General features: G+C 33.0%; 1 protein-coding gene across 15 annotated transcripts in view; it reads left to right on the top strand.

Annotated features, from left to right (window-relative positions):
• Liprin-alpha (PTPRF interacting protein alpha) overlaps window positions 1–20907 on the top strand; it is a 75183-nt gene extending 54276 nt beyond the window's left edge. For 7 of the 15 annotated variants that reach the window (XM_018521852.1, XM_018521866.1, XM_018521858.1 and 4 more), the window contains 7 exons: window positions 6101–6356; window positions 9655–9800; window positions 12879–13109; window positions 13243–13506; window positions 19700–19856; window positions 19930–20046; window positions 20134–20907. In XM_018521852.1, the coding sequence (XP_018377354.1) occupies window positions 6101–6356; window positions 9655–9800; window positions 12879–13109; window positions 13243–13506; window positions 19700–19856; window positions 19930–20046; window positions 20134–20220 (1258 nt within the window). In that variant the 3' untranslated portion in view covers window positions 20221–20907. The remainder of the gene's footprint in view (window positions 1–6100; window positions 6357–9654; window positions 9801–12878; window positions 13110–13242; window positions 13507–19699; window positions 19857–19929; window positions 20047–20133) is intronic. The other 8 variants (XM_018521867.1, XM_018521855.1, XM_018521864.1 and 5 more) reach the window with 5 other exon arrangements.
• Window positions 20908–23280: the final 2373 nt, after the last annotated feature.

Raw genomic sequence — 23280 nt, 5'->3', positions numbered from 1 at the left:
ATCATATCACAATTCATTTGAATCTGTGATATGATTACACATGATGATTTTCTTTTTTTAAGAGTGAATAATCAAGAAAGAAGGAAAAAAGTTCTTTTTTGTAAGTCATGGTATGAAAACTTAGAAATAATTTGTGATCTTAAGTGACACACAATTGTCATGATAAGATCAGATCGAGATAATATCATCTTGACTGAAATTCGACGAAAATTTTTAAGTGTCAATGACGATAGTGTCACCGCACCCTTATTGTGATAATCGTATGTTACTTAGGACAGGGTGTCCCAAATCATCTCTGTGCTTATAATAAGAAATTATTTGGTCAATTAAAAATTGGGTTAAACTTCGGATGAGCTACGTTCTCGTAAAAAGAAACATAATTGTTCATTTCTTATACATTTTTGTCTCCCGATTGCGAATGTGACGATACAAAATGATGCTTATTTATATTTTGGCTGCTATATTGAAAACATGCTAAAAGAGAAGTTTTTAGCGACCTTTGAAATTGTACGTGTTACAAAAAAAAGTTTTAAACAATAAATGAAGCTTCAGTGGTTGAGTTGGTTAAGATGCTCGCCCCGGAAAGTCGAAAGGTCCCAGAGAATTCGAACCTTGGCTGAGATAATTTTTAGCAATAAGTTTTTTACAGTTTTTCTAATTTAACTTAGGGAGAGATTAGTAGCGTTTCGGCATGATTACGATAACTGTGGCCCTCAAAATGAAAGTAATTTTCGGAAGCATTTTAGCGAGGAAAACGAGAAAGATAGTAAAAAAATTCTCTAACCAACAGAGATACCAAAATAACTAACAATTATAAACCAAAAAAATCGTTGCTTCGTGTGAAAAGTCGTGCGCCTTTGCAGGAGGGAAGTGGGGTGGGAGTCGCTTTCGTAATTGCATACGATTACTTTCACCATTATGTTAGGCAAAATTTTATTATTTTTCATATGTATTAGGTAAATTTTATTATCTTTCATATGCACAAGAACATAATATAATAATACTGATGAGGTGCCTTTTTTTAGAAAGAACCCTGCTGCAAATTCCTATGGAGAATTTTCCTATGGGTTTGCTTAACCATGGGTACCCATGGTAAATTCGACAGGTCCCCATGGGAGGAGGCTCCTATCTTACTGTAAATTCCCATGGGTTTTTTCATGGGTTTCTATAGAGAATTATAAGGGGCTCTGCACAATGAAAGGAATAGGGAACAGGGAACAGAGAATAAGAATTTCAACCTATCAGAAACTGTGTATTCCACAATACATGATTTCTGGTAGGTTGAAATTCTTATTCTCTGTTCCCTGTTTCCTATTCCTTTCATTGTGCGCAGCCTCTAAAATTCTGTAGGAGCTTGTCTAGTGTAAACAGTTGATGACAACACAGAAAAATATCAGGGCGCTCCTCGTCTTAAACCCTGGCCTGATCTCTCCTCCGAGTTGGTAGATTTCCGTCTTGCCACTGAGGCACACAGCTCTGACGCTGATAGCTTCTCTGATGTGCTTATTTTCTCTAAATATCTTAGAATAGGTTATCTATAGGATTTACGCAACATGTATATACTCGTATATAGGATAACATAGGAAATTTTTCTATAAGGTTGTACATAGGAATCTATGGCATTAGTCCATGAAAAGAAGCTCCTATAGAATTACTTGGGAAAAAGAATTATGTGCACACTGATGCAATCGGATCTAAATGATATACAGGATGTCCCGTATTTGGAACTATTTTCGTGTACTGATAAAGTAAACTAAACTGAGTCGAGAACGCTTTACAAATGCATGTTGTACGAATTGAAAATATCTTCTCGTGTGAATAGTGATTTATTGCTGAATATTATATAAGAAGGGAATATGAAATCTTGATCTGTTTTTCTCAGAAAAATATCCGCAGAATATTCTTCTTGCTCGTTGATTTTATTGTTGCAAATATTGTTTGCCGGTGTAATGAAATGCGTGCAATTTTTTCTCTTGCAATATCCTATGTAGTTGTTCGTGACAAATCGTATTCTCGAGCAACGACCCGAATACTCGATTCAGGATTTCGTTCGAAAGCACGTAAAAATGCCTCCATATTCCGCAAATTTCTTGCCTCGCGATCTCTTCCAGTATCGTATTTGTTCGGTAGGACACTGCCAGTTTCATAAAGTCTCTGAGCTGCTCGAAGTATGACGAGAGTTGACGGATGTCTTGCTCAATTTGGATACAATTCGGCGTGTCGACTATCGTCTTGCAGCCACGTAATACTGTCTATGGCACTCGCCAAGTGCCATCAGCCATGTCACAATATTCTTCGTTCGTGTACGCCATATCATCTTGACGATATCCTTTTAAAAATTCAAGGATTCTTCTTTTTCTTCAATCGACGGATCTCCGGAATCGAAGGATTTTATTGAGCGTAATATCGATCGCTTCATCCTATTTATACGGTCACCGCGAGGGATCGATTCTCCTGCCGCATCCCTCACAGACGAATCGGAGTGTCCGCGACCGAGTGTTTGATTTGAGACACTCTGTATATTACCTATAGAAACATAATGCAAACAATAGCATACACAAATGCAAATTAAATATAACGTACGTCTAAAATATAAAATTTATGTCTTTTATGTCTTATTTATATCCATTGTGTGTTACTTTTAATCTCTATTTATAATTTTTTTATTACTAATATATAATATTCATTCCTGCAGTTCTTAATAAGGCTTAATTCTCATCGGGTATCATTTATATACAGTTGATTTAATCGGTTATTTTTTCATCGGATATTTCATCCGATCGGATATACCTATACTTGATCGGATAAAATACTCTTTTTATCCGTTCAAGTCTAATGTCCGATCAAGTCGTAAGTTTATCCGATGAAATTTTAACGGATAGGCATATAGTGGTTCATATTCCGTTCACATGTAATCGGATATTACATTTCATCGGATAAAGGTATTTGTCACTTCATCGGTTAATGATCGAAATTGATCGGAGAAAGCCCTAGAAGGTTATTTCCGATCAAAAGTTCCAGACATTTTTTATATGTATAAATGATGTGGAGTAGAGCTGATGTAGGTAGAGTCCTTGTAACAAAATTCGCTATAACGCTTATTATTAATCTTAATATACGATATTTTCGTAGACGAATCATGATAATAGTAGGTCCATTGAATAAAACTAAAGTTGCTAATAAATTATAATGAAGCAATATTACGACATGGAATCAGGTATCAGAGGACGTTGTAAAATAAAAAAATATATATAATTAATAAATATTTATTATTCTATAATTGTACTATTGCATATGGGTTTCGATTTTCCACGCGAAGCGACTTCAACCTCATCTTCCTTCTGTTAAAGGACGAATGATTTTTAACTCTTTGCGTGGAAAGTCGAAATCCATGTGCAACAGTAGAATTATAGAAGTCGTGCGTCCCTTGGCAGTGGGAGAGATGAAGTAGACCTCCCTTCACGTAGAAATCGAGCACCCCTAGCCAGGAGGGGAGTGTGCATTTAAAAACGTTAATTAATAAAAGTCGACCCTACAATCATTACGAATTCTATTGTAGACTCCATGTTCCTTTTCATGGAAAAGAGAAATTTTGGTTGATTTTCTTATGCACTATGCATTATGCGTTATACGAAAGTCTGTACTGCCATTACAGTAACGATGTATTTTCACGAATTGTGATGCCACGAATGGCAGCGATCCAGCTCTTTATCGATACAGAGCTAGCGAAACCGTAGGTAAGTAGTGTCGTCATGCTGGAAGAAGACAAATGAAACAACGCGCATAACGACAATTCAAAGCAATCAACACATCTCTCAAGTTGTCACATAACGGCCAATCAAATTTGGATCCTAAATTTGGTCCTACTGTGCATCCCTCAAGTCGTCTTAGTCTTCTTCCGTCATGAGTGTCGCAACAGGCGAGTGCCATCTGCTGTTTAAAATGTGAAGCGGTTAATATTTTCGAGGGTAATGATGATGATGTATCTTAATGTCAAAATTTGACATTTCGGACTACGCATCGCGATATCTCTGTTCGTAGGATACATATAGATAATAAAAACACTTTAATTATATAATTTAAACTCGACTTGTCCATTGAGACTACTCAGAATCGATCAATTTTGAGTATTTTTAATGATTTGATAATTTCAGGTGCTCGCAAATCGCCGGCTCGCGTAAAAATACGGAACGGTCTCGTGCTAGTTACACTTGGCGCGAGACATCGTGCCTCTTGATATATTCATTACGTATACGATCTTTTTTATAGAAAACATAATTTTAAGCATTTTTCGTTTCAAATTTTTTTTGTGAACAATTTCAAAGGTAAAAATGCAGGAAACTTCTTTTTTTATAGCACGTTTTTTCAATATGGTAGCCAAAATATGATTGAACACCATTTTGTATTGTCACATTTAAAATCAGGAGAAAAAAAATGTAAGAAATGAATAATTATTTTTTTTTGCGAGAACGTAATTCATCCGAAAATTTACTAAAAATTGAAGTTTCTTTAGTAAGAATACTAGGTAAATGTTCTCTCTCTCTCTCTCTCCCTCTCTCTCTCTCTCTCTCTCTCTCTCTCCATCATATAAGATATATCTCACTATTACTGAATGTCCTTTTAGTGACATTCTTTGAGCAATTTAAAGTAAATTAATAATTTTCGATATTATAAATAAAAAAAGATGTTTTTATGAAAAAATTTCAAAGATACATATAAATAACAAAATATTTTTTAGTTAATTTCTAGTGGAATTTACTTTAAAAAATTTTTAATTGAAATTTAAACCGATATATGACGCATGAAATGAAAAGCAATAATGAGCAAATTCACTAGAATTTCTATAATTTAATTTGTCAATACTTAGTAACCTTTGCTCACTTTTGTAATTTTTACCTCATTTCAAATTACACAATCGATCCCCTTGAGTAATTCCTGAACGCATTCATTCTATATAAATAAAATTCCTGAATTCAATCCTGAATTTAATCTATATAAATAAAAAAAGCAGAGATATATACTGTACCCTATGTATAATTACCAGAAACACGAAATATTAAAAAACGTATATCTATACTGCCGTATATCATAAATTTGGAAACGCTTGCAATTTTCTCGTATTTTATAGAAATTTAAGTATCTTGATGAAATGAAACTGTACAGAAATTTTTTTTAATGCATTTCAAATACAAAAAAATGGAGCTTTAAATTGGCATTTGAATTATGTCTCTATATTTTATTCTTAAATTTCATAAAATTGAAAATTGGTATTTTTTTCAATATTTTTGTTATTTTTTGAAGCCCTCTACTTAAATGGGACGTCATCAGACAAAATTTAACAGACAAGCATTTTGAAGTAAATTTTCTAAGCTTAAAAATATGTTCTGAAAAAAAAATTGCTGTGTTACTCTTGCACAACAATTAATTATTTTTATTATGTAAAATTTTATTGTGTAAAAACTTAATTTTTATAAAACATTCTTTAACTTCAAAATTAATTATTAGAGAAAAAGTGCGTGATTCGTATAAACTTTTTCAAAATTTTTTTAAAACTTTTGATCGTTGACATGTTTTATGTAATTGAGTCAAAATATCATACAACGAAAAATTTAATATCTTTACGAAAAATCATAGCAACAAATTCTTTCAAATAGCGTTTTAAAGCATAAAAATTTACTTTAAAATGCTTATCTATTAAATTTTGTCCGATGATATTCCATACAGAGGTACAACTCAGTATCAGTGTGCTCATCGCTCTGACGAAGTCAACAGCAAGATTCACGGAATGTTAGCATTAGCAACAAATCATTACATAGGGATAATTCGTAAACATTTTGATACCTTTATTTTTCTTTTTCAAAATGCATTTTTAAAAGTTTCTCTATGATTTCTTTTCACCGTAATACTTAAGTCTTTGTGAAATATGAAAAAAATTGCGCGTTCTAAAATTCATGAATGGTAATGTATGTTGTATATAAAACAGCAAAAAATGGAGAATGGGAAAAGAAAAATACTAAAAAGATATAATGTTCTTGCTTGAGTTAAAATGTAGTAGCATCGATTAGTGTAGAAATAGAAACTAGATTAGCGCTCCATGCAGCAGGCATGGGCAGCATAACAACGGCGCACTCAATTCTGGAACTCCCCCTTCCCCATTGTCCTCACGCCACAGCAGCCAGGACAGTTTGCACAAGAACAACTTCTCCAGCGTCGGGCTGCCTATTGGACAATTATCGACATCACATCTGCATATGCAATCAACCATCAGCTCCGCCACGGCGGCTGCAGTCGCGGCTGCGCAAAAAAAGAAAGGCATTAAGAGTAGCCTCGGTAGATTTTTCAGCAAAAAAGAAAAGGTGAACGATTTTTCTTTTTTTATTCCCGAATTACGACTTTAAATACGGAAGTCTGTGAGATTTCACGAGATGCTGTTTTCATAAAGGTATCGAAATATATTGTCATTGTTTTTTTGAAAGTTCACATTTAGCAATGAACGTTTTAATAATTTTTTAAAAAAGTTTTTAAGTAATTCAATTATGTGTGATATAAGATTTGTATTTGGTATGTTTACTGTTAAAAAAAAAAAAAATTTAAAACTTTTCTAGAAAACTTTTCGAAGGTTTATTTTTGTTGTGGGAGTATATATGAAGTTAAGTATTTTGTTTGAAATTAAGTTTTTAGATTAGTCTTTTGTTTATTTTATAAAACGTTTCTTTAATATTTAACTGTTAATTAACTTTTTTCTTACTTATATAGATTATATTCCTTTCCCATATTTCTTGGAAATAAACGAATTAAATTTTTATTCGGTGTGAAAACTTAGGTACTTACATTTTCTGCAAATTATTTATTTTTGTGGAATAATTTTAAAAAATTTGATATTTGAAATAAATAACTTATTTTTTTGTAATTGCATGAATAAGGGAAAAGAAATAAAAGATTTAGATAATAAAATTAAATTTAACAATATGAAGCAACCATTAGATTGATATGAATAAATCAAATTTTAAATAAGAAGAACCTAATATATTCGATCGTATAACAAATCTTGGTGCTTAAATACGTATTTCTTGTTTGAATTTATATATTGTATATTCTGATTCTGCATATCGCACGCCGAAATGTTGTATTTATATCGATTTAACTATCACTTCATATCGGTATGTAGATTATATTGTAAGTATTAATTGAATTACATCTTGAGAGATCAAATAATCAATATAATTGTATAATGTTATAGCGAAAAATTCGTTGTTTAAGGAAAGAAAGATGCTTGGTTTTATTTGAAAAATGATAAATGTACCGAATAAGGGAGACCATCCCAATGATCTTGACATTGACATACGTTGTCAAGGTAATGATCACGAATGACCTCTAACAGATTTTAGCCATTGCCATAGCAATTTAATCCGCTCTAAATATTTTGAGATACCCTGTATACTTCCAAAATAGTCACAAATATTCTGAGACACCCTGTATAGTCCCTATAATATACATATTAGAGTGTGTACACAAAATGCTATAACAGCCGACTGATGTAATTCCACAAATGAAGATCTAAGATAATTTTTCCATAACTCCAAAAACTGAAGATTACGTGATAAACAAGGTGTGTTTGGTGACTCAAAAAAGTCATGAGTATATATTTTCCTTATGGCAGTTAGGATTTTTTTTCACCCGACGTGAAACGTACTTCGTTTATTAACTATTATCGTGGCTTCGAGTTTATAGGAGTTACGAATTATTCTCTCAAGTTAATATAGGTATCAATAGGAATGCGGGAGATGCCTCATGGGAACTAAAGGCCTATAGGATACTACACTTTGACGTATAGGACCATGTAGGTGCACATAGAACAGAAGAGATGTGCATATGTCATCCTATGGTAGCCTATAGGCATTTTCAGTCTTCATGGGGCATCTCTTCTTTGTCTTACGTACGCCTACATGTAACTATACGTCAAACTGGTATTCTATAGACCCTTTAGTTCTTATGGGGCATCTGTCCACATTCTTGTGGGTACCTATATTAACCTATTTGCATTCCTATGAATGTCCTACGTATACCTATGCATGCTGCGTAAATCCTATAGGTAACTACACAAGCTCCTACAGAATTTTATAGTCCTCTATAGAAACCCTTGAAAAAACTCATGGGAATTTACAGCAGGGAATTTAACCCTTTCCTTACCGGGTATGTGTCCGCGAGTAAGCTTTCTTTATACCGGGAACTCCGTCACACACAAGTGTTCACTTTGAATATAGAGTGACATATGTTTACGTCTAGCTGTTAATGCGTGTCACACGTTCATCTAGAGTTTATAATAGTCTTGCTGGAATTGACCGTATTAATATTATAAAATAAGATCACTGATATCCACAGCTTGTTATGTAGATATCGGCTAAACTCGGCGTTGATATTAAAAGAATTAATATCACAAAATTTGTCGGAAAAATGTGACTCTGTAACCAAAGGCTAAGAACGCTCGGTAAGCGGAGGCAGAATACACTCTACTTCCTTGGCTCATTGGATCACTGGATGGATGATAAGAGACCTCTTCTCTACTGAGAACACTCGATGGAGGCAAAGTACTCTTTACCCTCCTTTCTTGCTACTAGTGTCTCTCAGGAAAATAGATAGAGATCAGAAATCATACTCGTCAGCAGATCAAAAGTAGTGAGCTCAGAATCGGAGTCGAGATTGAAATTAACGTTTTATGGAGAAATCGAGTCTTTTATTTCTCACTGTCGGGATTTTTCGTAACGACTCGCTTTTTCCTACCGGCCAGCATCCCCAACGCGCGGCGCAGAGTCACAAGCTTATGTGAAGAAAGATGCCGATCAGTGGTACTCGAGTTCTGTTGGAAACACTCGGTATTGTATACTCAGCATACTGCTATCACCTGTGAATTATGCTTTGTTTCACTTAAAATAATTACGGGCGCACCTCATCGTTATGTGCAGGATTCCCAGCGATTGTTCTGCCAAGTACGATGTACGTTTTTAGGGTGCATCCTTCAATTCTTCTAATAAATGTTATATCCTTCAATTCTTCTAATAAATGAAATGATTGCTTTGTCTATGTATTTACGTACTTTTGTTTCTTTTCTTTTTTTCAATATTTATTTATATACTTCGCTTTTCCTTCTGTGTTTATATTTTCCTTATCTATTTCCTTCCTTCTTTCTCACCATTTAATATACTCCTTTTTTAAACACATTCCTCTCTTCTAATATTTCCTCTTCTTATCTCTGCCTTAATCCTTTCTTGATTCCCTGAAAGGAAAATAAAGTGTATGTATTTCAAAACTTTTTTATAAGGTCTATTGCTTTATATAGTAATAATATTTGTGATATATTACTTCTTTATAATATTTTAATATTATGTAATTGTAATTTTAGTCAATTATAAAATTTGTAATTAACTGTATATAAATTTAAAAAACATGCGCATGTGACAATCGCGCGCGCGTGCTATAAAGATGTATTAACATGTATTTACTCCACTGGATTATTCTCTAAAGAAAGTTTTTTTTACCGTGAATTCTCACAAACTTCCGTTTATATAAATCTATATTTTACTTAAAAAAAGAAATTTGATTGTAATAATTATCAAGCATTTTGTCTATACTAATCCTTATTGATTTATATTTTAGATCAAAGGGAAAGATACAGCAATACCAGGGGATATACCAGGTATGGGAGGTGCAAGTACACCAGCTGATTCAGACTATGGAGACAGTGTATGTGTGGCTGGTACACTTGGAAGTAAAAGCGATTTTGATCGCAGGAAAAAGAAGAGGTATTTACAATAAGATTATAATACTTTATCATTTTAACAGATATCATGAATTTTATTAAGGCTCCTGACTAGTCTCCGCGACCATATTGGATCGTGGTTGCTGCAACAAAAAAACATCAAAATCTGTACTTGTTTTCTTTATATCACATCTGTATACACCTCCGGTCAAAAATTTAGCAACACTTGTGGTTTTTTCGTACTTCACGAAAAGTTAACTGTCTCAGTGAAAAAAATCGTAGTGAAGTTTCTGTCCATGCATATTAAAGCGCAAAGATAAGGCTTTAAATTTACACTTGAATTTCTTTCTACAACATTTTGTTCCTAAATTACATTAAAATTGATATTTATGCAATATTTTTGGCTTACTTTGAAGTTTGATGAAACGTTATCGGATAAAATTTAATAAAGAAATATTTTTAAATGACATTTTGAATTTCAAAATGCTTTTTAAAAAAATTGATATGATTATTCACAAAGATGTCGAATTTTTGATTTCGTGAAGTCTTTTTGTGTAAAAGCTTTTTTTAAAATTGAAAATCAGAGAAAGTTTTAAAAAATTTTGAAAAAAATTATACGAATCAAGCGCATTGCAACAAACATTTCTTTCTTTTGTCCTTTTTCCGTAAGCTTTTTAGCTCCGAAGTTAAAAAACATTTTAAAAAGAGTAAATTTTTACACAATAAAGTTTTACACAAGTTTTACACATAGGAAATTCAATATCTTTGCGAAAAATTATCATATCTAATTTTTTCAAAAAAGTGTTTATAAAGCTTTGAAAGCTTACTTTATAATATTTTTATATTAAATTTTTTCCGATGATGTTTCATCAAATCGCAGCGCTTTAACAATAATAAGGCCTATTACTCTCTTGTGGAGGATAAGGCCTCTACGAAACGTTACCAGCGCACACTGAGCACCATTTTTAAAATCTTTGGTTATGTTTTACTACTCTCTGCTATTCCTGGCAGGAGCGATCTTCTCGACGATGATTTAAGACGTCCTCTGTATCTACTACTCTACGAATTTTTCAGAATTTTTTATCAACTTTTTAGCACTGCATTTTCTCATTTTTACTAACATGAGAAAACACGGTATGAAAAAATTCTTAGAGTTCTATGAGAAGAAAATAAATAATTTTTGTCTCTTGCAGTTTTTTTGTAAAGTTGATAATATTTGAGTAAAAATTTATTAAAGACCAATTTTCGGCAATTTTTAGTAATTAATATCTTGTTAACTATTGCCAAAATTGCAAAATGGTAGAGGATTTTTCTTCTCAATTTAGTCCATTCTGCCCCTGTGCGAAAGACTTATCACTAATTTCCAAACACCCTGTATAATATCCGTATAATATACGTTTCTTATTATTCATCTGCCAAAGCTCTATAAAACATCTATAAGTGATCCATATGACATCTAATAGACATCTATGAATACATTTAAGGCATCTCATATTAGGAGCATATGAGTGTCTATAAGATGGAATTTAAAACGAAAAAAATTGTTTAAATTTAGATTTTCTTTACTATTTCTTAATGCAATATGACATCAGAGTTATTAATATCGTAATAACATTTGCTTGATATAAAAGCTTTGCAATCTGTACTTACGACGTTGTGATCTACAAATTAGTAGTTTACACGAACAAACAACGTAAATTCTTAGAGTTAGACTTAGCCATTCAATTAAAACGTTATTGTTCTACGAAAATTTATGTATATATATATATATATATATATATGAGATATTGAAATAGTAGTATATAAAGATGTGTCTCATTTTCATCGGTAAAACAGTCGTCAAAGTTCGGTCTTCACTTTAGGATCTCCTTAAAACACTTATCACGAATGGTGATTTTTAGATGACAGAAGCGAGAGAACATATAGAAATTTTTGCAAAATGTACTTTTTTTTAAATATTCTTTAATAAAACGATGTACATTTGATTGAATACACTTCTAAAATATACCGAAAACTATCTATTTATTTCAGAATAAAACAAAATCATTTATTTCAATTCCATAACTGTGTTACACAACTTGTTTCGTTTTCTCCCATATAACGCAGATCATTACAGTAGCATTATAAATATTTCAGCAACATTTCAGCAATATTGCTTCTGTGCTATATGGACTAGTTATACATAATTTAATTTCAAATTTATGATCATTTATTGATTATCACCACACAAGAGGAGTTTTTCAGTACATTTTAAAATTTATTCTATCGATTGCAAATTTTATTTTAAAAAATTAACATATTTCGCAAAAATTTTCTTTATGCATTTTTTCGCTTCTGACCATAATCCATTATGGTCACATTGAATCGACAGGAGCCTTAAAATGTCTAAGAAAATGGAAATACATATTTTGAGTAACTCTTCTAATAAATAATTAATTATCATTATAAGCAAAAAATGTCCAACAGTTTCATTTATTTTCAACAGTTAATTTTTTAACGGTATAGATGGAAAACATAGAAAATAAAATAATTAAGAATTAATTTTGTAAAAAAGCCTTTATTTTTTTCACTTAGAATAACAATTTCTTATTAGATCTCGAGCTGGTGTCTTTATGTTAGAAGACTTATAGCAAACAGTAAGGGTGCGCCCCCCATGAAGAAAGAAAAAGCAGAATACAATAATAACAGAAAAGAAACACGGTAGGAAATTAAACTAATCATGGGGAGTCCGAGTGCAAAAAAGCGAAACGGAATCATTTTGATTAGTTAGCCCCTCCCTCCCCCCTTTCATCGTGTTTCCTTTCCATTATTATTCTGTTCCGCTTTTTCCTTCTCCATGGGACGCACTTGTATCATTCAAATATTATGATAGTAAACTGTGATAAATACATGATATTTACAAAACTTTAGAAGGCAAAAGGGCTACGAGCCTGAAATTTTGTCGTTAAAAATACAAAGTTTGAAATAAAAATAATATATCACATATAATTATATTTTAACAAGTTTAATGTGATGGTAAATAGAACAAGTTAACGCAAAAATAAATGATATTTACGTTGCATATTGAGATTGCGAGAGAAAAATAATTTATAAGTACTTCTATATATATTTAGTATTTTAGTCTAAGCATATTTGGTAGCATGTTGGACTCCTCGCGACACGAGCTTTTAGCAGAAGCAATGAAAGCCGGAACGCCCTTTGCTTTATGGAATGGACCAACGGTAGTGGCCTGGTTAGAACTTTGGGTGGGCATGCCGACGTGGTATGTCGCTGCTTGCCGAGCAAATGTCAAAAGTGGTGCTATCATGAGTGCTCTTAGCGATACCGAAATTCAACGAGAGATTGGTATAAGGTACGCTAAAAAACAACTTTAATAAATATTAATTATAATTTTAATATTAATTGTAGATTATAATTGTGACAATAAAACAGTTCACTGTAACATTATTATCATGTCTATAATTGTTTTTTGTACTTTTGTGAAGCAATCCTTTGCACCGATTAAAACTGAGACTAGCCATTCAGGAGATGGTGTCGCTTACGAGTCCATCAGCGCCGAAAACTTCTCGCACAACATTAGCATTTGGTGATATGAATCACGAGTGGATTGGTAACGTCTGGTTACCGAGTCTCGGACTGCCTCAATACCGATCCACTTTTATGGAGTGCCTTGTTGATGCTAGAATGCTTGATCATCTTACGAAAAAGGATCTTCGTGGTCAGCTAAGAATGGTTGATAGTTTTCATAGGTAGGGAAAGAACAACGCTAAATAAGGCACTTATGGCATTATTTAAAATTTCATTAACATTATTATCCTGGAAAAATTTTAATAAAATATTAATGAAAATTTGATAAACTTGACGTTTCATTAAATTTGATTAAGTTTCAATATGCATTAATCAAAAATAAAAAGGGAGCAAAGGGATCAGCGCTGTAAGTGATGGGTATAAAATTATTACAGAGAAATTGGAGTCTACAAAACGTATTAATAATAAGTCGAACGTTTTGGATAATTTCTAGGTCCCTTCAACGTAGAAAATTTAAAGTAGTTATGATTTACATTCTTCGTATAACAAGCCTTGTAGACTCCAGTGGTCAACCTCCAAATATACTAAAATGTGTTTCCCCATTTCAGTTGGCAACGCTGGATTGTCACAAAAAGATTAAGATCTTAAAAGAATAACAATTAAAGAATTGGAAAGAATTCGGGCGTTAGGAGTCAGGCGCAGAAGACGTCGCGCAAATAAGACACTTATAAAGCTTGAAATTTCTTTATTCAACAAACTTTTTGAATTAGCGCGTTTGTTGAATAAAGAAGTTTCAAGCTTTATAAGTGTATTATTTGCGCGACGTCTTCTGCGCCTGACTCCTAACGCCCGTATTTTTTTCAATTCTTTGATTTATAAAGAGTCTTAGTTAGTTTGATTTGTTATAAGAATAACAATTGTTTGCAAAACTGACAAAATTAATTAAGTATTCACATGTGGTTCAATAAATTTTTTATTGTTTAAAATTATATTTACAGGAAAGCCCTCTGTTATGAGATAGGCGCTTAATATGAGGCGTCGTCTACAATACACGGAGTAAGTAGTAAGAGTAAGAAATTGACCAATCACAGTCGAATGTGAGAAGAATAATCGACTGTGATTGGTCAATTTCTTACTCTTACTTCTTACTCCGTGCATTGTAGACGGGCCTTGAGATAGCGGCGTTTCTGCTAAACTAATAAACGCTATCTATTGATTCCACCACGAATTTATTGCTCTTTGGATTGAAAACTGTTTAGTGGAAAATTCATTATTAAATCATGCCTGTAGTCATTGTAAAAAAGATTTTGGATATCTTTAAGTTTGATTGAGATGAGCGAATAAACAAGATTTAAAGACTCGTGTTAAATCTTGTTTATTATTTAATAAGTAAATATTACATTTGGCAATAAATTCTTCATGTAGTGATAGAGTAAGATTGTACTAATAGAAAAATACGGGATATGTTAAATTGCTTAATTACGGAAGTTAGATTTGATGATCGTGAAACCGTAACACATGTATAAGTATAAATGTTGTACAATAATAAAAAGGACAACCAGAATGAATATCGAGTGTCTTTGCGATACTTGGTTTCAACTATCTGAAGACGAGTCCTGGGTACAATGCATCGCATGCTCATTTTGCGCGCACCTTGGCTGTGTCTGTTTGTATTTTAGAAACATTAAATAAAGTTTTTTAATTATCATACTGACGTACTTTGCGTTTTATTATTGATTTATCGGGGCATCTCATATTAGGAGCACATTTTTTTGACTGCGACTCTTGCTCACTTTCTACATTTCTTTAATTAAAAAAAAATAAAATTTGAATTAAATTTTACATAACATTATCTTAAAGCCTATTGAATTCTCTTCAAAATGATCTACTATTTTTGTTAAATTCTGCTCATAAACTTCTAGCATTTACCCAAAATGGACACGGTACCTCATGATAGGGGTCCTCGCGCGCGCTCTCTCTCTCTCTCTCTCTCTCTCTCTCTCCCGACCTTCCCCCTCCCTATCTTCCTACCTCCCCACCCCCTTATCCCCCCTCTCTCTCTGCGTGTGTGCGCGTGCGTGTATGTGTATGTTAGGCTCAAAGACCGAAAACGCTCACAGAACGAAAAAATCGACCACAACGCGTAATGGCTTTTGAGAGTCAGCCAAAATGTGAAATTCGTGCTGTGATCCTTTCAAAAACGCTCATAACGCGTTCTGACTTATTAAAAAAGACCACAAAGCGAGATTCGTATTGTAATTCTCTTGACAATCGACCAATACGCGTTCTAGCTAAGTTAAAATGCCACAACGCGTTCTGGTCGTTTATTATGAATAAATGAATGTGTAAATGGTTGTAACACGATCATTAATCTGTCGTGTAGACAGTGGAGTGTATAGACTTGGTGCTTATTGGTTCTATTTGGGGCTACGCCGCTCCAAACTAATAAGCACTATTCTATACACTATATACATACACAATATATAAGTGTGTGTATATATATATATATATATAGGGTGTCTGGTAAGTTTTGACAAAGCGCTCGTGTGTGGATAAGGTGAACTATATAATATATCAAAATGACGGCCAAAATATGTCCAACCGCCAAATTTTGTGGTGATATTCGTTTTCAGGAGGCAAAAATACGTGAGAATTGATTCATGAACAGTTTTTTGCCGCAGCGCCCTTAATCACAAGATGCACCCCGTTTCCCAATTGAATTACGAACGTAAAATAAGATTTAACCTTGGGTCGATCTCTAAGTCGCTAAAACTGATGACCAAACTACAGTTTTGAACGTAAAATTTCTCACTCATCTCATTTCTAGGGACAAAAGTAGGGATTACGTTAAAAAAACAAAAATTTCCCCATTTGACCTTAAAAAGGGGGTCAAGGTCAAATCTACGTTTACCTGGTGGTTACTCTACCCAAACGTGATAACTTCATATCAGGTTATTTTCCACCGTAATGCATTGCTGAGTAGGTGGTTGGCGAATTAATTGAATTTTGCTAAGACTACTGTAAAATCGGCCGCCATCTTAGATACGCCATTTTGAATTCAGAAAAAGCCAGACGGCTTTGGAAAGTAGATGTCATAAGCTTTAATTTGAACCATCGCAGACCTCATTTTTTTCGAAACTGTTCTGGACAGGCGGGTTCCACTTCACGGAGAATGACCCATACAGATATTAAGATAGACCAAAAACAAAAAATTTTTGAAAATTGATTAACAATACCTCCCAAAAGTTAGTTATGGATCTCAATATGATTCGGGTAAATTTTCATGGAAATCAATTAATATTTTCAGGTTGTCTCTCGACTTTGAAATTAATAACCCATACAGCGCCAATAGTTGCAGAAAACTTTCAGTAAGGTTTCAAAATCATTTCGACTTTTCATATTTTATGTGTAATAATTCTAAAAGAATTTTGCAATATGTCACATAAAATGTTGCAGCAGAAATGTTTCTTTAAGTAAGAAACTTTCAGTTGAGTTATCTCTGAAACATTTCATATGAAATGAAGTTGTAAATCTTGCAACTGAACTGTTTCCGAAATCTTTCACATACAATAAATTTTGAATGTTTCAGTAGAGTTATTTCTGAAACATTTCGCATGAAACCGTTTTGCAAACCTCGTCTCTAATTAGTATAAGGACTTTGAAAGTTCTAGCAAGGTATCTTCTGGGAATCTTACCCTGCTTCAAGGTGAAAGGGCGCTTCTACAAGATCCCTAGCTTTGTGTGGACAAACCGGTATTCCTCTATTTTCTCTGATACTTGAATATGTATGCCATTTGATTTGCTACGCATATAATTTGCTGATCCAGTGATGGAGTGCAGAGAAGGAGTGCCTCCGTCGGTGCAGTTCTTATGGCCCCTGTTACCTCTCAAAAGCCCGTGGCTCTCAGATAATTACCCTGTAGGCTTTTGAACAGATTTTTGGCTGTCATTTTCTCCACCCTGGGCCACCATACTACTGGCGCGTACGTCAATCTTGGCAATAGTACCATTTTGTATAGCCATAAAGCAACTCTGAGTTTCAAACCCAAGGTCTTGTCCATAACTCTTCTACAGGCCCACATGGAAATATAGAATTTTTTTCTTTTCTCCTCGAAGTGTAGCTTCTAGTTCAATTTAGTATCTAATGTTATCCCCTGATATTTTATTCAGATGGTATATAATATGTCCTTTCCCTATAGCCTTAAGTAATCAATGGGTTCAGGTTTATACTTTCTGGTGAAGATCATGGCTGAGGTTTTAGACAGATTAACTGTTAGATTAATCTGTGTATCACATCGATCACCAATCCTGAATGATTCTTAAGGCTGCACCAAACAAAGGGGAAAAAATTTCCTTCTGCGGGTAGCCATTGGCAAACTTTGATATGGGTTTTACCGAGATCTACGTCAAGTCTCTGTTCATCAACATGCTTTCCGTTCATTCTACTAGTGCCTCTGGTACCTCATGATTGGTCAGTGCGTTCATTATAGATTTGTTTAAGGTGCTATCAAAAACCCCTTCTGTAGGCCCCGTCTATAAAGATATCTAGTACATAGCCCTTTGCTTCCAGCTGCGTTTCAATCTCGTTCCTTCGGCCTTTCCTTGAAAAGCATGGGATAAATACCGTCTAATCTTGAGGCCTTGTAAGAATCGAAGGTCCTGATAGCTCATTCGATACCGCTGGGAGATACTACTTTAGTTGCCAAAGACCATTCCCTGAGCTTATAATCGGCGCTGATTTGTTTACTGGAACTTACTTTTCCCATAAATTTTATATAAATAATTTTGTCCGTTTTACAAACGATTGTTATTCTTTTAAGGTCTTGATCTTTTTGAGGTCATTTAGCGTTGCCAATTGGTATGGGAAAATACATTATGGTGTATTTGGAGATGGACCACTGGAGTGTATGCGAAGCTTGTTGCACGAAGAATGTAAATCATAATGTCTTTAAGTTTTTTACGCTGAAAGGAACTAGAAATTAGCCAAAGCATTCGTTTTATTGTTAACGTATTTTTTTAGACCAATTTCTGTAATAATTTTATGCGGATGACTTACAGTGTTGATTTCTATAGCCTTTTGCTATACTTTTATATTTAATTAATGTATACTTTAAGGCAAGCAATTTTTTCACTTTTTTATATGATTGTTTTCAATGAATATGTATATGAAATTTTAATTATACTTCCCTGAAGAGTTAATATTTTACGTTTAATGAAAAACAGGTGACATTTAAATAGCAAAAATCTAAATTTTTTAATATAAATATTTTAAGTACTAAAAATGACTTATGCAAAGTTTCATTGAGATTCACTAATTAGTTATAAGAAATAAATTTATTTGTTGAACAATTAATATTTTCATGTAACTTTACATAAATATTTTTGAAAATTCATAAAGTAGTTATATAAAAAAATAGGGATTTTTATCATTATTTTATAATACATTTTCATATATTTCTATTAAAGTACAAATTATTTAAAAAATATTACTTTTTATTGAAATAACTTTTGATCCATCTCTGTCTCTAAGTTTTCTGTATTACTTTTAAATGCAATTTAGAATAATCTGTAATTTTTTCAAGTAATTCTTAACATATTGCATTTACCTTACAATCTTCTTAATAAAATTATTCCTCGAATGTAAGTCATCAGGTTTGAAAACAAAAATAAATGAGATGTACCTTGAAAGTACAATTTGTTTAGTTCTTTTTTTACGAAAATTCAGTAACCTGATTGTCTCTGAAAGAGTTATAAAGTTATAATAAATAAATTAAATGAACTAAGAAGGTTAGTTCATACAACGATACCCTGGAAGATACAGTTTGTTAGTAAAAATAAAGAATACTATTATATCTTCTTAGTTCACACACACACACACACACGCGCGCGCGCGCGCATGAACGCATGCACGCAGCCATAGGCGCGCACGTAACAGAAACAGGCGCGCACGCACGTACGCGATGTACGCATGCGCACGCGCATATAGACGCACACGCATTACGCACGCGATGCGCATGCGCATACACATGCACGAGCGCGCGCACGCACACGCGTATGCACACGCCGAGAGGAGGAGGAAGGGAGGGAAACTTCTCGATATAAATTAATAACAATTATAGTTTCTGGTAGACAAGATCTAATGCCGAGCACTGTTGTATAAGATATGTAAAAGACGTGTTTAATATCTTTTAAGCAACATGCATGTTATCTGGGAAGTAATGAGTGACTATTTCAATCCGTTATGGTGTTACCATTAATGTCATAAAAAGTTTACAACATCATTACCAAATCATTATTATATCAAAGTAATGGCAATACACCATTGCAGCAAAAATAATGACGTTAGAAGTAACGCCTTACTTGCCATCCCTATTATTATTATGATATTACAATATTATGAATATATTATTACAGAACAAGTTTGCAGTATGGTATTTCCTGCTTAAAACGACTAAATTATGATAGACAACAATTAGAGGAAAGAAGACGAATAGCAGAAGGTGCCAATATAGATGTACTCGTTTGGAGTAATGATCGTGTCATAAGATGGGTACAATCAATTGGTTTGAAGGTAGAACATTTTTCATTGTTCCGCTATGACTGATTATTTACGAAAAAAATTAACATTCAATTTGTAATTGTAGGAATATGGAAATAATCTCTTAGAATCGGGTGTGCACGGTGCGCTCGTAGCCCTAGATGAAAGTTTTGATGCAAATAGTTTTGCATTAACTTTACAGATTCCTACACAGAATACACAAGTAAGTGCGACAAACGTTTATGGAACTTTACACCTAATTATATTGTAACAAGAATCTATAAGAATATGAGTACTATTATTTTCACAGGCAAGACAATTGTTAGAGATGGAATTTTCTAATCTTTTGTCAATAGCAACGGAAAGGCGTCTGGATGAGAACAGTCTGAAATCCTGATCCATCTCATCAAGCCGGCTGGCTCATATTCAACCACATCATGTCTAGTCCAAAACCCCAGCTATTGCTATTATCTATGCGCAAGTGTGTTATAAAAGTTATAAGAGCTTTAAGTATCACGCTAGGAATATCTTCATATTGTTATGACAAATGTAACATTTGGTAATATTGAGGTGTGTTTTGACATAAGCTGTTATGATAAGTTTACACGATACATTCGATATTTAAGGATTCATCTAATCGATTTTTATGCCACATACACGCCACAAGCATTATATACTTTTTATGATAAAGAAGAGAAAAGACAGTTATTTCGAGCAGTTTTTCGTATAGATATTGAAATGTAGCAGACAAATCGATGTTGAATTACTAGACACGGAAAAAAATAATATAGCACTCTCCTTAAAAGCACGAGATACCAATTGCAGACTATTACGACAATAATTCTCTCTGAGTTAGTCTGATTTATTAATAATAAAGTCGATAAGCCTCAGTATTATGATATCATGTAATAGAGTGTATTTGTTGTACGACTTGATATAACAACGTGTGTACTTATAATGTTCAATAAATATTTAAGGCAGGATAAGTTAATACTTTGTACCGCACAAGGAAATGGAAAAACAGAAGTTAACAATATCGTTGCTTTTGAGGAAGTTCATATATAAGGTGTCCTGTAATTGGTAATACGATTTAAAAGTACATATTAAAAAATAAGTTAAAAGAATTAAATTTTTTCTACAAAATGTTCTTTCGTCATTTCTTTTTGCTAAAATTATAGTGAATTCGGTTTGGACATACTCGTGCGCACTAGTGCATATTAAAACTGTTGTACACTGATTTAATCTGTGTAAAAGTCAAATACAAATATTTCGAAATATTACAAAATACAGACTTTACTCAACAGCACAATTAAATGTATTGAGGATTTCATAATCCGTCTTTATATTTATACTAAACATATATTTTTATGTTAGTTTGTGTACCACGGTTTCTATATACATAGATGTGCACCAGTGCGCACTGAATGCATTCAATCGAATTCGCTATTAGGAAGATGTAAATGACTGAATAAATTTTGTTGTCAAATTCATTTTAATGTCTATCAGATTACAAATTATACAAAACTTTATTTTAAAAGCAAAAAATTATAACGTTGATGAGTATGATGTGTACACACACGCGCGCGTGCGCGCGCACACACGCACGCACGCACGCACACACACAATCGAATCATCTCTTGTGGGCATATATAGAGCAGATTAACAAGGGAACGTTTAAATAATTGATCTCGATGAAACTTGATGGACGTGTACAGGTCAAAACTGTAGTGTAATGTATATTTTCTTTTTTCCCAAACTACCTTTCTTGGCCGCTAGGAGACGCTTTTAATAGGTATTAATCAATATTAATCACGCATGAAATGCTTCTCCTAAGAAAAATTAAAAATCTTCTCCAATTGGTTACATGAAAAAAATAAAATCATCAAAGTGTCCCTGAGTGGTCTCCGAAAGAAACAAATTGAAAATAATAAGCAATTCATTTATTTTTATGACACAAAATCATTACAATAATGGAATTCCGTGAAGAAATGTTTAAAACATATAATTTTTGTACATCATGCACATGATATAAATGAAATCTCTTCACACAATACACACGACGGGAAATATAATGTAAAACAAAATTCAACAGGATTCTCAAAATATGGAAGCTGATCCTCGAAATATCCAGATTTGTACCAAGCATATTTCAATAAATTAAAAAACCTCGGCGAAGAGAATTGATTATGTATTAATGATTGTAGCTTAATTATATTGTTTCTCAGATGGAGATTGACAATATCATATCTAATGTTGCTGAAAATCGTCTCACGAAGTTCTTTCAACATCGAAAGCCATATACGTCCAATAGCTGTATTTGGCCCGTATACCTCTTGAGGTGATTAAATGTTAGTTTTCCAAATTTCGTTGCCGTCACAAAAACATTTGGGATTTGAAAAATCGTTTCTTTCGGAGACCACTCAAGGACAATGATTACAAATTTAATGATCTTATTTTTTTCATGTAACCAATTTGGAGGTTTTTAATTTTTCTTAGGAAGCATTTTTCATGCGCGATGTTGATTAATACTTATTAAAAGTTCAGCGTCTCTTAACAACTAAAAAGGCAGTTTGAGCAAAAAGAAAATATACGTTACACTACAGTTTTGACCGCTCTACACACTCACCAAATTTCATCGAGATCAATTATTCACACCTAAAAACGTTCCCTTGTAAGCTAAGTTCGAAAAGTTCTGTACCACAATGTTTTGCAATTTTCGCAGTAGTTAATAAGATATTGATTAGTAAAGATGAACGCCCAACCTATTTACCACTAAATACACACTCATCGGGTATGATTACTAGGCGTTTCGGGGAGTTGTTTGCTACAAACGCCTATGTAACAAACAGTTATGTACGTACTAAAGAAAACAATTCTCCGCGCTCCAGTAGTTACGATCACTGAGCGATCATATCTCACAGCACACTTGCATTTAGCGACTCGTTAGAAGGATACGTATTTATTCGATGATGTTTAGTAATTATTATTTCGTTTACGAAAATTGTAAAATGTACAGGATTGTTCCAATCAATTTCCAATCCGCTTTACCTACTCAGGAGGAGTAATTCAATTATTATCGGACATTCTAGGTACATATATATTAGACTGACAAGAAAAAAAAATTATTTTTCTCAGCTCAAAAGCATCCATTTCATGCCAAAAAAACACTTCTAAATTTTTATCAAAAAATATAAAGATTTAAAGTCGCTAGTGAATGATTTTTAAATCAAAGTTTTTATTTTCCTTAATACATATTTGATTTAATGCAAAAATAGCTTAATCCGAATTTTAAATGTGGTACTATATGTTTTTTTTTATCATTGAACATGATGCAAAAATTCATTTACCTCTACGATGTACGCCGTAAGAAATACAGCCCGATTAATGTGAAAAATTGAGTTTAAGGTCAATTTTAGCAAGGTTCCAAGCATTCAATTAGGTCGTTACTCCCCTAAAA

The sequence above is a fragment of the Trachymyrmex cornetzi genome, unplaced genomic scaffold (assembly GCF_001594075.2).
Source record: "Trachymyrmex cornetzi isolate Tcor2-1 unplaced genomic scaffold, Tcor1.1 scaffold124, whole genome shotgun sequence".
Classification (NCBI taxonomy): Eukaryota; Metazoa; Arthropoda; class Insecta; order Hymenoptera; family Formicidae; genus Trachymyrmex; species Trachymyrmex cornetzi.
This window is presented reverse-complemented; position numbering and strand designations above follow the sequence as displayed.